General features: G+C 38.6%; 1 protein-coding gene across 2 annotated transcripts; it reads left to right on the forward strand.

Annotated features, from left to right (window-relative positions):
* Nucleotides 1-583: 583 nt before the first annotated feature.
* cacng6a (calcium channel, voltage-dependent, gamma subunit 6a) lies at nucleotides 584-16,063 on the forward strand. 2 transcript variants are annotated; one of them, XM_085346458.1, is made up of 8 exons: nucleotides 584-639; nucleotides 3,998-4,201; nucleotides 4,308-4,589; nucleotides 6,089-6,199; nucleotides 6,437-6,545; nucleotides 10,889-10,963; nucleotides 13,507-13,644; nucleotides 13,736-16,063. In XM_085346458.1, the coding sequence occupies exons 3-8, from the start codon at nucleotides 4,380-4,382 to the stop codon at nucleotides 13,954-13,956; spliced, it is 864 nt and encodes a 287-aa protein (XP_085202584.1). In that variant the 5' UTR covers nucleotides 584-639; nucleotides 3,998-4,201; nucleotides 4,308-4,379; the 3' UTR covers nucleotides 13,957-16,063. The 2 variants fall into 2 exon arrangements, with proteins under 2 accessions (XP_085202584.1, XP_085202582.1); XM_085346456.1 differs by lacking the exon at nucleotides 584-639 and adding an exon at nucleotides 763-996 and having other exon boundaries at nucleotides 3,998-4,589.
* The last annotated feature ends 315 nt before the right edge of the window (nucleotides 16,064-16,378 follow it).

Here is a 16,378-nt window from a genome sequence, read left to right on the forward strand (position 1 = left end):
CCAGTCTAACATCCGATCATGCGAGCCAACCGACAGCTAACCGGCAGTGTTACTTGAGGTGTTGAATCTACAATTCCCTCTTCAATCAGCGGGATCGTAGCTGTGGCCGCAGACATGAACCTCACAGCCAGGGCGGAGCTGACACAAGCCCCCTGCTGCAGCCCTTTCCCCTGGGTCGGATTTAGTGTCATTAACAGGTGGGCAGCAAAAATAGAAAGAGGAGGCACACACACACAGGAACACACACACACATGCAGTGAAGGGGATGGGTCTGAATGTGTGTGCTCATTTTCGCACAAGTACACTTTGAAGCTGAGACAGCCGTCCAACGCAACTGTCCATGTTAGCGTAAACAAACAGATTCACTTACAGAAGCTACAGTGTGACTGAATACCACAGACACACACACATACACACACAAACACGCACACGCGCCATCTCTTTTTCACCTCCTCCTTCAAGCATGAGCACATGTTACCCCATCTACCCCCCCTCAGACGTAATACTGAGCTACTTTGACCTACACTCCCCCTCCCCTCCCCCCCTCACCCTTTCACTTTCCCCTCCCTCAATCACTCCCTCTCCCGGCCTCAGCTCGCCCTCCGTCACTCCGAGCAGAACCACACACACAAAAACCAGGTCAGCAACTTGATAATGTCATTGTTGTGATATTTGTGAGATGGCGGCGAGCGCAGTGCAGCACGTGTTAAAGAGTGAAAAAGTGAGACTAATGTGTCTAATTTCAGCATGATAATTTCTGGCTGCTGAACTGTGTGAAGGGGGCTGGGCTGGTGGGGGAATAAAGCTGAACTTCAAACGTTGCCTTTACAGAGTGTTTATGGTGTTTGTTGTGTGTGCGTGTTTGTGTGGGTTCCATGTTGGCTTATTTTTGGATTCACTAAGAAAGTGAGTGAACTTGTTAAAGGTTGACGCTGGACTTTCCTGCTCATGCTTCATTGCTGCTTTTCCAGCGTGTTATATTGGATGCCTTATAAGGTGAGACCTGATTGGTTTTGATGAGTAAGGATAGCAGACTTTAATTTATTTTTTTTTTAAACAGGTGCCCAGACACTTTACATAAGAAATATTTGAAATCAGCTACGAGCAGTTAAATATGTCAGTGATGTTTTGCTGTTGTGGTTGTGTTTGCTGTTGCTTTAGATATGGAAGCTCATAGTGACCACTTTGCACCACTGTTTTTTTGACAAATTGCCTGCAGTGTATTGTTATGTCATTTTTACAGTGTTATGTAGGCGTTATTATAGGAGTGCCAGCACAAAGACAAATGATACCACAAAATGCAATAAATGTTTGGTTTTTTTTATAAAGAGTGCTGCTGTCCTTTGCCCTCTCAGGAGCAGAGTTAACTTTAGTTTTACTTAATTAGGGGGAAAAGTTGCAGTTCTGCAACATGAATAAATCAGGCACAAAAGTGCTTTTAAACAAAAATTTAATCTTGTTAGAAAATATCTTAACACCAGAGTAATGTTACCTATTAATGCAAGATAACCATTTGAGAAAAACTATAAACTATTTTTGCATTTTCTTTTCCACTTTAGTGTAAATGTGCAGATAACACGGATGCTATATAAGAAGATATGTTGAATTTAACTGCTAACAGTGTTTGAACATGTTTGTCATTGGATAAATGTGTGTGCTAACCAGAGCTATTTCAAGTATATAATTACTTTTTCTGAGTTGTGGCTTTCTGTTACTAATCTAGGCCACACACTATGTAGAGAGCCCCTAATGTTTACAACCTAATTTGACTATTAGAACAAATTGCTTTGCAGTTAATACATTTGCACTGTCAAATCACTATAAAATTGTTATAACATTTGTAAATGCCAGTGTCATTAATGATGTCCCCAAGACACTCAAAAAGGTTCTGGTTCATAACCTGCTGATCAGCTTTTGCTGTGGAGTTTGCATGCGTCTGTTTAATTAGTGGTACTAAATTGGCCAAAGGTGAAAATACGTATGGTTGGCGCCCTGTCCAGGGTGCTCGATGTCAGTTGGGATAGGCTCAAATCCTTCTGTGCCCTGCGATAAGAGGTTTAAAAAAACTCTACTTACTGTGCAAGACACTTTCACAATCAACAGAGATAAATCACTATAATGAAGTGCATTATTATATGTAAAGGTTTAGAATTTGAAGATGTGCATTAAGTGGAGGATTTTGTCTGTTAATGTGATCATATGTTTATATTCTACTGTGTTGTTGTGGCTTATTATCTCTGTTTCACAAACCTGACTGAAAACGTCTCTAAGCCTGCACTCTGTGACTTGTTATCTTATTCACAAGGTAGATGCTGATATGAAAGTAAAATTGCGTCTTCTCCCCAGGGAACAGCTTTCATTTTTGCTAACAAGACACAGGGTTGCATGTTGTGTCTGTTGTCACCGCATCTGGGTGGAACTCAGCGGGGCAGCCGCGTCATTCCCCCTCCAGAAACAAAGGGTTTAAGACTGAGTTCACTGGCGATGTGTCTGTGTGACTTCGTATCACAGAGTTTCTCAGAATAGGTAATTGGTCGTGTCTTGAACATGATGAGTATCGCTGAGGTACCACAAAGTATCTCAGAATAGATAGCAGGTTAAGATTTCACTATGCTGACTATTTCTCTATGTGCTTGCTGTCAACATCTCAAAATAGATAATTGATTTTGACACCACCATGCTAAGTGCCTTTATATTGGCTTAGTGTCCTTATGAAAAATGGAGAACAGGGCACAGATAATTATTTCTGATTTCTAGTATTTGCGAGCTCTCTCCAGTATTGTGTTCTTCCTTTTTTTAAGTGCACTGATGAAAGCACTGAATCCTGGTTATTTAATGCAGTCATTTTTTTGGCTCAAATTACAGTGGACTTTTGTTACAGAACAGCTGCTTCATGTGGGCTCAGATCACACAGGAATAGAACAGAATAGACATTTTTATGGCCCAATTAGAGTCTTGTGAACTGTTCATTTACTTTTAAGATTGAACAAATGACATTCATGAAAGTTTCTATTTTTGGAGAGTTTGACATTATTTACACCTGGGTGATATACGGATAATGAGACTTCATAATGGACTTTTATATTGTTCACTGACATAAATAACCATCTTGCTTGAGCCATGGGTCAGTCACAATGAAATGTCAAAGCTGGATTTAGTTTTATAATACAATACTTTCTCACAAATAAAACAGGTCTTCAAGAAAAAAATATTCAGCTGCATGGGATATTTTTGGTAAATGTTATGTTACCACCCCCCGAATTCTGAGATTAAAGTCAGATTTCTGAGAAAAAAGTCTGAATTCTGAAAAAAAGTTTGAATTCTGAGAAAAAAAGAATTCAGAGAAAAAAGCCTGAATTCTAAGATTAAAGTCAGAATTCTCTGAATTCTGACTTTCTTTTTCAGAATTCTGGAAAAAAACAAACAAACAAACAAACAAAAAAAAAAAACGATGCACCCGTTTTTTGTTTTTTTTGTTTTTTTCCCCCGGTGGCCCTAATCCTGTTCCATAGTAAACATCTATAAGAAACAGTCAAAAAATCCTATGGAGTTTTTTTGTTACAGACCTGTGTAATATGTCTTTGTATGAGTTGGGACCTCTGATGAAGTTCACAATGGTTTTAGATGTAATCATTTGATTTAAATTGCTGGGTTTTTTATGAATCAAAGAGCCAGATCATGATATTACACATTTGCATTTCCTGTAATAACATTTTTTAAATTCTGCATATTTAATGCTTTTTGGTTTTTATGTCCAAAAAGATAAGAATTAGTTTATATTGACTTTGTATATGTATATTTGAGAATTCAGATTTCTGTTACTAAAATAAAATTTTATATAATAAAGCCTTTTGCAAAATGACTAGCTGACACTTTTGAATATTTCTGTGACTCTTGCATGTTTTGCACATTCTGTATGTGAAGCCTCTTTTATGATGATATAAACATATTTAATGGCTCTTACATTTTAATTCTTTGTTCCCTCTTTTCATTCTAGGAAGTGTCCTTTCTTACTCTCCTGACCTACCTCTACTGATGTTCAGAAGATACTCTTCTCAGTACATCTTCTTTAATCTGTAATCGTTTATTTTTTCCATGATGATTCACTTAGCGGTTTTGTATCTGTCATCCAAGCCACCATTTTTCCTCAGCATTCTTTTCAAGAGAAGGATAATTGGCACCTTTTCCTCCTAAAGACGTTGTATGTCTAGTTTCTGGTCCCATTCTGGACATTTTAATAGTTTTTCTTTCAATTCCTAACTAGCCATTTCCTCTGTTTTTGCTCTACTCTTAATCTTGAATTGAAGAAAAGCCCAAATCGAGTTAGACCACAGACTGGACCCTGCTCGGCTTCCTTGGTAGTTTTATATTTTCTCAAAATGTGGTCAACGTTTTTTGTGACTGACGAGGAGGGCCGCACTGTAGGCCCAGGGACCCCCGGAGTGGCTGGCGGGCCTGTACCAGGAGGACCAGCCCAGGGTGCAGGGGGTCTGGCCAGCCTGATGAGTGGACGCAGTACATTTGGTGGGAACAAGCGCCGCAGGACAACATCAACAGGACATGCCATGAGTGAGGCCCAGGAGGGAAAGGTAACTGGTTTTATATTGTGTAGATGTATGTTTATTTTCTGGATGCATGATCGTAGTCTGGAGGTAACAGAACCAATCAAATAGCTGCCTTAAGTGAAGTCAAGGTACAGGGAACACACCACAGGATCAGAAAATGGCTCTGAATATTAGAAAATACATGTTTTGAAAAGATTAATTTCAGTTATCTGACAATAAGGTGATAAAGATTAAACTGAAATGCAATCTATAGGTGTCAAATAGGTATGTGACTATGAAAAGCTATTAATTTTCCTATTTCAAAATTGTATTATTTTACTATTAGAACAATTTTCTGGCCTTGCTGTCTGTCATTCATCTGACAACATCAGGCAGTGAGGAAAAAATGGGAATGGGACATATCTTTGTTTGGTCACTATAGTCATATATGTGACCAAATCATATATGATTTATGAGTAAAAAAGTCAGCATTATGTGCTTTACAGACTTAGTCTAAATAATCTAAGTAATTTTATGTAACTGAGCTCAGCCAGACACCTCTGAAAGCACCATTTTGATTCTGTGTAGTGCTGTGTGTAGGAGTGATGGGTAGGAGTCCTATTTCTATGCTGCCGTTTATTGTTTGGATGGTATGGAGGATCACAACTGACAAAATTTAAATTACAGAAATAAATCAACAAATTCATCAACACATCCTCAGTAAAATGCCCTAAAAACTACTGTTAAAAATACATTTAGAAATAAATTAATATGTGACAAACTGAAAGTGATGTCTTCATTTCATTTCATTAACTTGCTTGTTTAACTTTCAATTAAATACTCTCTCTCTCATATATATGCAGTATATTTAGTTTTATCTAAACATATTTATTTAAGATGTTTACATCCCGTTTTGTCACTACATTGAATTTGACGGTATTCAAAAGTTATTTATAAGCAATAACCTGGAAATTTATCTAATGGTGTTCTTACTGGAGGCAGTGGCAGTTACACTATTCTTTGCATGAACATCTGGTCATTTGCATAATGACAAAGAAAAGAAATAGCTCTGTCATAGTTTGGGCCTATATTTTAGGCAGTGGGGCTAGGGATATTCCTGAAGACTACTAAAAGAAATTAAAAGAAAGGTTGCCTAAAAGAGTACAAGCTGTCTGGTTTTGCCTTATATACCGCATTGCTTCAATAATCATTGCAACTAGTTCCAATTTTCCAAGCAAAATATAAAGAAATGGTACTTCAAGACTTTTGCACAATGCTGTGAATAAAATATGATATAAATGGGGCACATTAGTTAGTCTGTTTATCTTTTGTTGTGTATTAGATTTTGGCAGGTGTGGGTCCCTACCAAATAGGAATAGACTGTATAATCTGGGAATGAACGCTAACAATTAGAGACTAAAGGGCAGCGTGTAAGGGACACTGTAACTGACTACACCTCACGACTTGAGCACACGCCAGTGACAGTACATTTATGAAAAAAAAAATCCTTACGTTAACTTAAATTGTTCTTGTTTTGTCACCAGATCAAATTAGCATTCTTTGTCGCCATTGTTGGTGTAGTCCTGACAGTCCTCGGGGTCGGGACTGAGTTCTGGGTGGAGCTGGCACCGCCGAAGAGTTTCTATAACAATCAGGTGAAAGTCAGACTTTTTTCTGTTCATGAGCTATGTTGCTGTTTTCACTGATAAACAGATGTGACAGAGTGTCTTAGATATTATCTGTCCAGGGTAGAAGTAGTACGGGCTAAAGTACCAACTAAACAGTCATTTCCTTTTAGAAATGAAAGGCTGTTTGGTCCAAAGGGCAAAACCCTGTGATCGATGGCAAAAAATATTACCCCTGATTTTAAATCAACAGTCTTTGTTTTGCAGACTTGTCTGACAGCCCACTATGGGCTGTGGAAGGGCTGCACCAAGACCCTGTGGGTGTCTGATATTGACCCAGAGAGAGAGAGCTGCGGACCTGCTGAACTGGCTGGAGGTGACTTGTGAAATTACTGACTGGTTGGGTGGATGTGTGTCTAACTTTTGGATGATGGATGACTAGTCCGTCTGATGAAAAGAGGTTTGAACAGATGATTGATGGAGCAATCAGCTGACTGGACGTTTGTCAAACCGTCGAGCTTGTTGGACAGTTCAGTTTGAGGGAGAGAGTTAGAATGAAGGAGTGGTCTACCTGACTTTTTGGCTAGACAAATGATGCTTGGCTCACTGTTTGATGGCTGGCAGGCTGAATAGTCTGGCTGAGTAACTGACTGAGTCATTGTTACAGAGTGAAATGGTCCACATTTTGTTTTTGGGTCAAGTGAAGGGATACAACAGAACAAGGACAACAATATCCGGCTTCTGTTTGAGTGTCTAAACACTTGAATTTTAACTTGTGTTCATACTGCATGGGTTTTAATATATCTGTTTTAATGATTTCAAATGCTGTTCTGCCACGATGAGAGAGCGGTGCAGTGTTCAGCAGTGGTTGGCTGGGGCCTGTCTGCGTGGAGTCTGCATGTTCTCGCTGTACTTTCTTCCTATAGTCCAAAGGCATGCACATTAGATAAACAGGTCATTCTAAACTGATCATATGTTTTGATGGAAGAGTATGTGGTGGTATATGCAATCCTTGTGATAGACTGACTTGTCTAGTGTATACCGAAGCAGCAAAACAACTGTCACATTGAACTGCAAAAAACTTCAGATCTCAGAATCCCATTTTAAAATGCCAAACTTTACAGCAATAAAAGTCATGTTTACATCCTGGTATGAAAACAGCTTTGGCTCATATATACTCAGTTTGACCATCCCTTCATACTTGTGCTGTTGATCCATTAACTAATAATTAGAACACTCAAGAATTTTGTGCTTTAGTTTTGGTGAGTAAAATTCTAGTCTATCGGTGTGCTGCACCTATAGAATTTATGGATGCAGCCTGCTAATCAAGCTTGCTATCATTAGCTGATAATGAAAACCTCTAATGCAAATATGGTCTCTTCTTGCTCAAACAGCCCACAGCTGAGGCTTCAAAATGTCCAAAACAGCGCCTCAACACCAATGGACTAAAATAATACCCAATGCTCCAACTCTATGCTGTCATATACCCTACCAGTTCTCAAGCCTAATCAGGTTCTACTGATCTCACAACTTACAGTTTCAGGTGCAGGAGCAGCAGAACAAAATGAGACTGTGGGTTGGAAAACTTTGGAAACATTGTTAAAGCTATTTTGTCAAGGTGTGCTGTGTGGCAGATAGGATGAAGGACCCAAATGCAGCACTCACAGGACACAAGGGTGAACTAAAAGAGGCAGCTTTATTGCGCTGTAGCAAAAACATACTAGGAACCAAAAATCCAAAAACAGAACACTAGAAATTAATGACAAGGAACTAAGACACTGGGAATAGAGGTAGAACCCTACCAAGAACACGGAGGGGGGAAAAGCACACAGCATGGTAACGGTACAAAGCAACACTGACAGAGAGAAACACAGGGCTTAAATACAGTGAGGGGAAATGAGGGAATGAGACACAGGAGGAAAGCACAGCTGGGAGTAATCAAACGTAACAAGACAAGGGGAGGCAAAACTAGAAACACTGCACGCAGGACAGGGACTATGAAATTAAAAACATGAGACAATTCACACAGACGCTTGACACTAAGACGTGGAAACATGACAGACCTGGGAACAGAGGAAACATGAGGCACAGAGGCAAAACTGACTAGACGTGGAACACAGTAAAAAACACAGAAACAGAACAGAAAACCTAAAAACCAGAACTATAATTACCATACAACCAGAAAGCCATAATATAAAAAGTATAACTTAATTCAAAATCAGAAACACTGAATGACCAGACCCAGGACCAGGACATATTTGCAGTATCGCTCCTATTTTCCATGACTCACCTGTATGAACTCCTCTTTTTGCTAAATGATTCGTATAAAAGAACAAAATTGAGATTTTAAGATAAGATAAGATAAGATAGAACTTTATTAATCCCTCGGGTGGGTTCCTCTGGGAAATTCGACTTCCAAAGAAAAGCACAGCAACGACCGAAGTTACAGTTACAAAAAGAGAATTGTTATATAAAATATATATACACACACACACACACACACACACACACACACACACACACACACACACACACACACACACACATATATAAATACAGAGACAAATATAAATAAAATATACAAAGGGGATAAATAGAATAAATAGGAATAAAAAAAATAAAAATAAAAATACAAGTGAATTGCACATTTCAAGTATTGAGTCTAAGGACTGAGGAGTCCACAGAGACATCTCTGCATCTTATCAGAGAAGAGATCTCTTTGATTATCATCAAGTGAGAAAGCTTTACAGGGTAATGGGGGTGCAGTAAGATTTTTTGAACATGTGGAAAGAATGAATATGAAGCTGAAACAAGTAAAATTCTTGGCCTGCACCCTGCATCAGGAAAAAGATTCACTGTCAAAGAACAAAACAAACCTTCTTTTATGTTATAGACTCCTTTAAATTGCTAAACTACAATGTTAGAAACTACTGGAACATAGTAAGTGCAGTACACGTGTTACAAAGTCAAACACCCTGCAGAACATCATGGGCAGTAGAACAATAAATGCAATATGTGTCATTTGCAAACGAGCCGATTCTTTGTAGCAAACATCAAAAGCGAAACAACTTTTAACCGCTCCTGCTCAGCTCTGCTGAGAATCTTCTTTATTTTGCTGGGCACACCAAGCAGACCAATCACATGCAAAGACAGGCAAGGATCATAACATTATGTAAAAGAAGCAAGAAGGCAGAGGTTCAGGAGACAACGAGTGCAGCGGTACAGGCAAGAGACAGAGAGACGAGGAGATGAATTTGAATTCAAGGCTAAAGAAACGAGCAAAATGCAAAAGTAAGATAACTCGGAACTGCTAAATTAGGCTAAAATACAATGCTCTGAATGAAGGGCCATTTAGCCAGGCTTTTCTAAGGGAGCCGAGTCAAAAGAGCCAAATCTTTGAAAAGAGCTGGACCACCCATCACTAATATAATATACTCTCATTTTGATCATTTTTTTCTTTTTATATGGTTACATGGATGGTTAGATTTACCAAGGTTTAATTCTGCTTAAACAAAGATATTATGTAGCCATATTGAGATGTCACATAGCACTAATAGTGACGCATACATGCATTCTGAAAAAGCTCAGTGATTCCATTTATGAATGTATGGAGTATAATTTGAGATAAAATCTCCTCTTAATATAATATGGATGTATATAAAGTTTAGCTTTTAGTCTATACTACAACTTTCAATAAAAACTCAAATATTTATTCATTCACAGATTTATTTATTCGAAGAACATGAAAAACAGCAAGTTGCTGAACCCAAACCTCAGAATTTAAAAATGATCATCATTGAATTTTTAGATTTTAGCTCATCCAGTCAAAGGACTGATCAGTATATACCACAACAATGTGTCCATCCATCCGTCTGTCCACAGTTCAGGAGACCTGCTACTCCACCTACAATATTGTCTTCACCCATTCTGTGTTCAAGGTCACATTTACAGGCAATAACCTGGGAACTGATGGATCATGAGTCAGATGAACTGCTACATCACTGACTGTTCTGACTTTCCTGCTTTATTAAGATCCTTTATCCAATTTAAATGTGAGATGTTATTTTAGGGGTTTTCTTCTTAGCCAGACACTGATGATGGAAATGCTGGCCCACAAATTCCTTTGGGGATTAAAGTGTACACATGTTCTGTGGTCAATGAAAGGAAAGTCCAATTATTGCCTGACTGGCCAGCTACAGCGAGCCTTTATTTGTTGATGGGATTTGAATTCTGCCAATTGGGATTTTAGAGTGCTGCAGTGTTCGCTGAAACTCTTATAGCTGCGGCAGCAGAAAAAAAAGAGACCAAGCCAGAACACTGAGGATGCGGCTTTGATCACACTAATTAAGAGTGATGTGTGCGCGTGTTGTGCATGCTCGTGTTTGCCAATGCACAAGGGAACAGATAGAGGTGTCACAATCTATTTGACGGCCAATTTCTAATTACTGTAACACATCATCAAGAAGGCAGAATACAAATTGCGCAGGAAGCATTGGGTTGTCACCTTGAGCTTGTCATTGACGTTCACGGCTGATTATGTTTGATGGAGAATAATTGAAACCAAAGCATCCAGGGGTGGGACGAGGAAGAGGATGTGGGGATGTGGCTTCTTGAATTTCAAAAAGATGATCAAGATAATTTGCAACTACAGGAGATTACCTGTCAGTGTTCATGTCACTTATAGCGATTTGTCTTTCGCTCTCCTTTCGTCTCCTGCAGAATCAAACTGCACGTACTTCAAGTTTTTTACTACAGGGGAAAATGCTGTGATGTTTCAGAAGACGACACAGAAAAGTGAGTCACTTAGGCTCTTTCAGCTGCCCACTCCTCTCTTTTCTTTTTTCTCCACTTGTACCTCTCACTGACCCCACCCCCTCCCCCTTTCACCTGTGCCCTCTCTGCCCTTTCATCTTTATCCTCTCTTATCCTGCCATCACCTTTCCCATGATCTATCCCTGTATTTCTCTGTCCCATCGTTTTCTCTGTGTCTCCCTTCACCTCCTTGCTACGCTCTTTCAGGTTGATCATTGTCTGCTCCCTGAGTGTTTGAAATGCATTCCGCCTACGCTGCGTTCAAGTGCCTCCGAGCTGCTGTCTAACCTCCCATTTCACTGGCAGTTTCATAATGTATTAAGATCACACAGCGCCATACACTGAATGAAGAAAGACGCACGTACATTAAAAACTCATTGTTCACTGGTGCCACATCATTGTCACGCTATAAGCCTCAATCTAGTGATTTAAAGTCGCCACGAGTATGAAAAATAATTCATTTGGAGTCTAATTCAAAATCCATACACCTATCCAAACCTTTTACATCTGAAGATGATTGTGTTATTGGAATAAAAGCACTTTCCAAGACATCCAACATGCCATTTACATCTGTAGCATCGGTGGTTTTGGAGGGACTGAAAATTGTTCAACACAAAAATTTTCTGTTACATTATCTGTAGCTCTGTAGCTAGCAGAGAAAGTGCTGTCTTCTTTTTTGGCAGGATATATGTTGTCAGAATCCAACAAATAAGATGACCCTAAAATTTCTATCTTTTCCCAACTTTATCGCACTACTTTATATTCTGTCTCTTATAGCAGTGGTCTCCAACCAGTGGACCATGGACCAGTCATGAGTTGAGGCTTGGGTGTGAAATTTATAGTTTTCAGGGTTTTTATTGATTTGTATCGTTATTTCTTTTATCGTTAACTCGCTTTCCCTGGGTCTTTTTCTGTGTGTTATGAATAGATGTTCTTTTTTTTGGTACTGGTTTAATTTTTGTTGTATTTATCTGCTACACCTTAAAGGCCAGTCCATGAAAATATTGTTGGACATAAACCAGTGTATGGCACAAAAAAGGTTATGGACCGCTGTCTTATAGTTAAAAAATATATATATAATATACACATTTTCAACTCAAATGTGTCTTCAGTGTAATCTATGCAAAACAATTTCTGCAAATAAGTAGAATCAAATATCACCTATAAACAAACATTTTTTTATTACTACAAGCTTTCTTATTTGCATTTGTATTCCACCTGAAGTCTAATCAAATTTAGAAAGCTCTGGTTGTGTTCATGTAAATGAGTCCATGTGCAGCGCAACTGAGGAAATAAATTTGCCAAAACCTAAACTGTCCAATGACATTTTAGCATTCATAAACAATGACTGGCACATGGAAGAGGAAGTCTTGGCCTGGATATCAGCTGGTTTTACGGGAAAGGTCAAAATACTAACTTTTATCTCCAGAATCTAAATGAGTGTATGCTAGCCAAGGGTTTTCCGATTTTGTGTTCAACCTAACTTGTGTCACTGTTCATGTGGACGTAGCGCTTTCAGTGGGAGAAACGTTTCATCACTCATCCAATTGACTTCTTCAGGCTCAGCTGCAGGTTTCCCCAACCTTAAAAACAGTACATTTGCACATTGACTGAAACCAGCCCACTGAATGAACAATGGGCTGTGAGGTCACTTGGATGAGTGACGAAACGTTTCTCCCACTGAAAACGTTACGCCCGGATGAACAGAATCAACCTTTTAGCGTTTACTTACCTGGATGATTGAGCATGCCCCAAAACATGAATTTAAGATTTAGTTTGGGTATACAGTCACAATGTTAGTTGAGCATTTATTACAACAGAGTGATTCACAAACTGGAATGTTAAGCAGCTTTTATTTGAGCAAGCTCCTGAAACCTCATGCCTTAACATGGAAGCTGTGATTTGCAACATGGGATCATTCCCATTGCTAATTTTTCATTAGTCAAACCAAACTGCGTACAAAGCTGCTTTATCATTCCTACTGGAAATCATTTGCAATTTGTTACTGTCATTCCTCAACTGTGTCACCCCCGTCATTAGTGAACTGGCTAATTGTGTATATTTTTTCCATGAAATAGACTCCTACTAACACAAATATAAAATGGTTTACGTATCATTTGTTCAACCTTGCTACGAGCTGTTACACACGAAAGCCCTGTCCGCATTTAAAGCGATTTACTCGTCATGCATCGCTTTGTTGCTGACAGTTGATTGCTACAGAACAAGGCGCCAGTTGTGTATGTAACCATCTAATGTTTTTACCACTTCATCATTTCAGTCAGTGGTATCCTCTCTGGTAGTCTCCTTCTGTGCTGACACCCCCTAATGCTATGCTACAGCAACATTACAGTGAGACAAAAACAATGGCGGCATTTAAAAGGCAGCAGCTGGTTACAAACTTGTCCGCTCTGTCTTTTAGATACGATACATTTTTCCCTGTTGAACACAGAAATAAATGAACCACCTTTTGATCGAGTTCTGTCCAAAATCCACTTATATTAACACCGTCATTATTCCCTATGTAGATCTGAATGTGGCAACAGCAATGTTGGCCCTATTCAGCCTGTTTCTGATGGTGATGGGCGCCATCTGCATCACTATGGCTCTCAGTAAGGAGATCCTGTTTTTCCTTAAACCAGCATCTGTATGCTTCATTCTGTCAGGTCAGTAAAGGTGGCAGCAAAGTTACCCTCACAAAGGCAAATTTATCCAAAACTATACCTCTCACAGCTCGTTCTGGTTCCTCCATCACAGGTGTTCTGGTGCTCCTGTCCCTCTTGGTTTTCCACCAGTCTGTTTTGGCTTTTCTTGCCAGCAATCACACAGTTCCTCTCCACCATGAGCTCTCCTGGTCAGTATCGTGTATTGGCTGTGCGGGGGCTGTCCTCATCGTGGGTGGGATCCTCTTCCTGCTGTTGGCGTTGCCCTACAGCCCCTGGCAGAAGTGCCTCCCTCACAAGGACAGCAGTAGCTAGTGGACTGGAGGTGATGGTGCATTTTATCTGCCCCTCTTGTAAGGGGGAGGGTGCAGAGAAGTGAGGAGGTTTCCCAGAGATGTCTTACCAAAGAGATAGCTTTTTCTGTTGACTTAGAGCAATTTTGTTAAAAGAGTCGCTGGTTTTACTTTAGTTACTGCATTTACCAAAATATGCCATTATCGTATCCTAATTTAGTAAAAAATAGCTTTAATTTCTTTCTGTTGCACAACAAGCCATTAATTTACAAAGAATGTGGTGACCTTATTGCTCAGATGTGTGTGGGAAACACTTCTGTATTGTCTTACTAATGATCTTGCAGGGTTTAGAGGCTATTGTTGTTAATAATTCAAAAATGATTTAAAAAAAAGAAAAGAAAAATTTTGTTCCTTCCAACTTTTTTTTTTAATATTCATGATTTTCATCCCTCTACTTAAACTCACTACTTATTTAAGAATTTGCTGAAATGCCAATTAAAATATCTGCCACCTTCACTGCTAACATTTTTATGATGCTCGACACATATTAAAATGCTTTCCAGTTAATTTCTCTCCTTATTTATTATTCACACAGCTAATTCACCCATTAGCTAATAAGCTTTTAAAATGACTTTTGTTCTGTGTGTTTACTCTGAGAAAGGTTCTGCTCATAGATGCACAATTGCACAAGCCGAGAGCATTCAGCAGTTAAATGTTGTGTTAATGTCACTCTTGTTTTACCCCAAATACATTTACTGTGGCTACGCTTCGATAGCTTTCTCATTTTCTTTTAAAAAGCTGCCTTTCTGCTCAGGTAACGATGTGACCACACCATCATCAGAACTGTGTGCTGACTGCCAATTTGAGAAAGTCATAAAGTTTATTTTTAGTGATGTGTGAAAAAAAACAACCCTGATTGCCTTTTCTCCCGCAGAGCTCCTTTATTATTGCTATGATGTTTTTTGTTGATCCTTTGTGTATATTGAGATTATTTCGAATTACCTGCATAACCATGTATGAGCCCGTCTTCTTGAAATTACAATTATATGCATTTAATTCAAAACAAAATCACTTTTGTAAATTTAAAAAGAAAAAGCTGCTAAATTGTGTATTTACTGACAAAAACTTGTCAGTAAAATATAATTGTTACTGGGCTGTATCCCTCTGAATTGGATAAGCAGAAGAAAATGGATGGTACATGCTTTTAAAATGGTTTTCAGTTACATTTTTTAAAAGCCAAAAAGGGATCATGTTGCGGGTTAGCCATGAAGCTTCTGCAGCACTAAATAATGCTGATATGATTCAATATCACTATTGCTACTTGGTTCACTGGAAAACATTAGAATTTCTGCAGTAATCAGAAATGGAAATTATAATAAGATCAAAGCTTGTTTGAGTATATTTTCAAGGTCATATATGAGCTTACAAAACTTTCCATATATTTGGCTGATAAAATAAATGATCACAATTCACTGTGTTCAACGTATAAATATAACTTCAAGGAGACAGGTCCATCCTGTTGTAATATTGTACCAGTACATATACATGTATTTATATATATATTTGGCTGTTATAAATGTAGCGTAACACTCCTGTCTTGTCATCTTCATCACATGCAGATACAAGAACACTGTAAGAACAGTATTGGTTTGACATTTTAAATGTAAGTACAGAGGGGACTACACAGTCCTGCAGAAGCTGCACTGTGTTAATCAGCTGCCAGGTTTTTACCTTCAAGGTTTTTCTCGGATGATTTCTGTTAAAACAAAGTGCTTCTCTGCCTGAATGAAGGGTGAACTGTCGCTGCAACTTTTTTGAACTGACTCGACTGAGTATGAATGAGTTCATTTCATTATTAAACATCACATGAATATTTAATGTCATCCTCTATCAGGTTCCATTTTTCTCCTATTCTGCACTCTCAACACGTTCTTGGCTTACAGTCGCTGCCTCCACTATCGCTGCTTTTATGAACTGTCCCACTTTACACCTCATAACTGAACTGTTAACTACATGCTCTATTTCATACTTTTTCTTTGGGTTCTGTTCATTGGAATCTCATCAGATTAAAATGCTGTGTAATATTGCAGAAGTATTATTCTGTATTTTGAATAAAAAACATGCTTTGAGATTAAAACCTGAAGTCTGGCATATACTGTACACCAGGATGTTTGAGTAGATCAGACCTGTCCTTGTCCATCTCGCTGCATCTAAATGATCAGGTGTGTAAATGTTTGGTGGGTCACAATTTGTTTTTTGTTTTTTTTTACAAAATTGGCTCTGCTTGGCACAACATAACAAAGATGTGTTGTGCCACAGTGAGTTTTTTTTTTTTTTTTACCAGTATGTTTGGTTCACAGTAGGGGTGTGATGATATATGGGTACTAATGATATTTGTGTATGTAAAAATGAAATATTTATGGAATTTTAACACATATGATTAT

Source organism: Diplotaxodon limnothrissa, linkage group LG22 (assembly GCF_057381915.1).
Source record: "Diplotaxodon limnothrissa isolate DT_005_m linkage group LG22, D_limnothrissa_male_GT1.1, whole genome shotgun sequence".
Taxonomy (NCBI): domain Eukaryota; kingdom Metazoa; phylum Chordata; class Actinopteri; order Cichliformes; family Cichlidae; genus Diplotaxodon; species Diplotaxodon limnothrissa.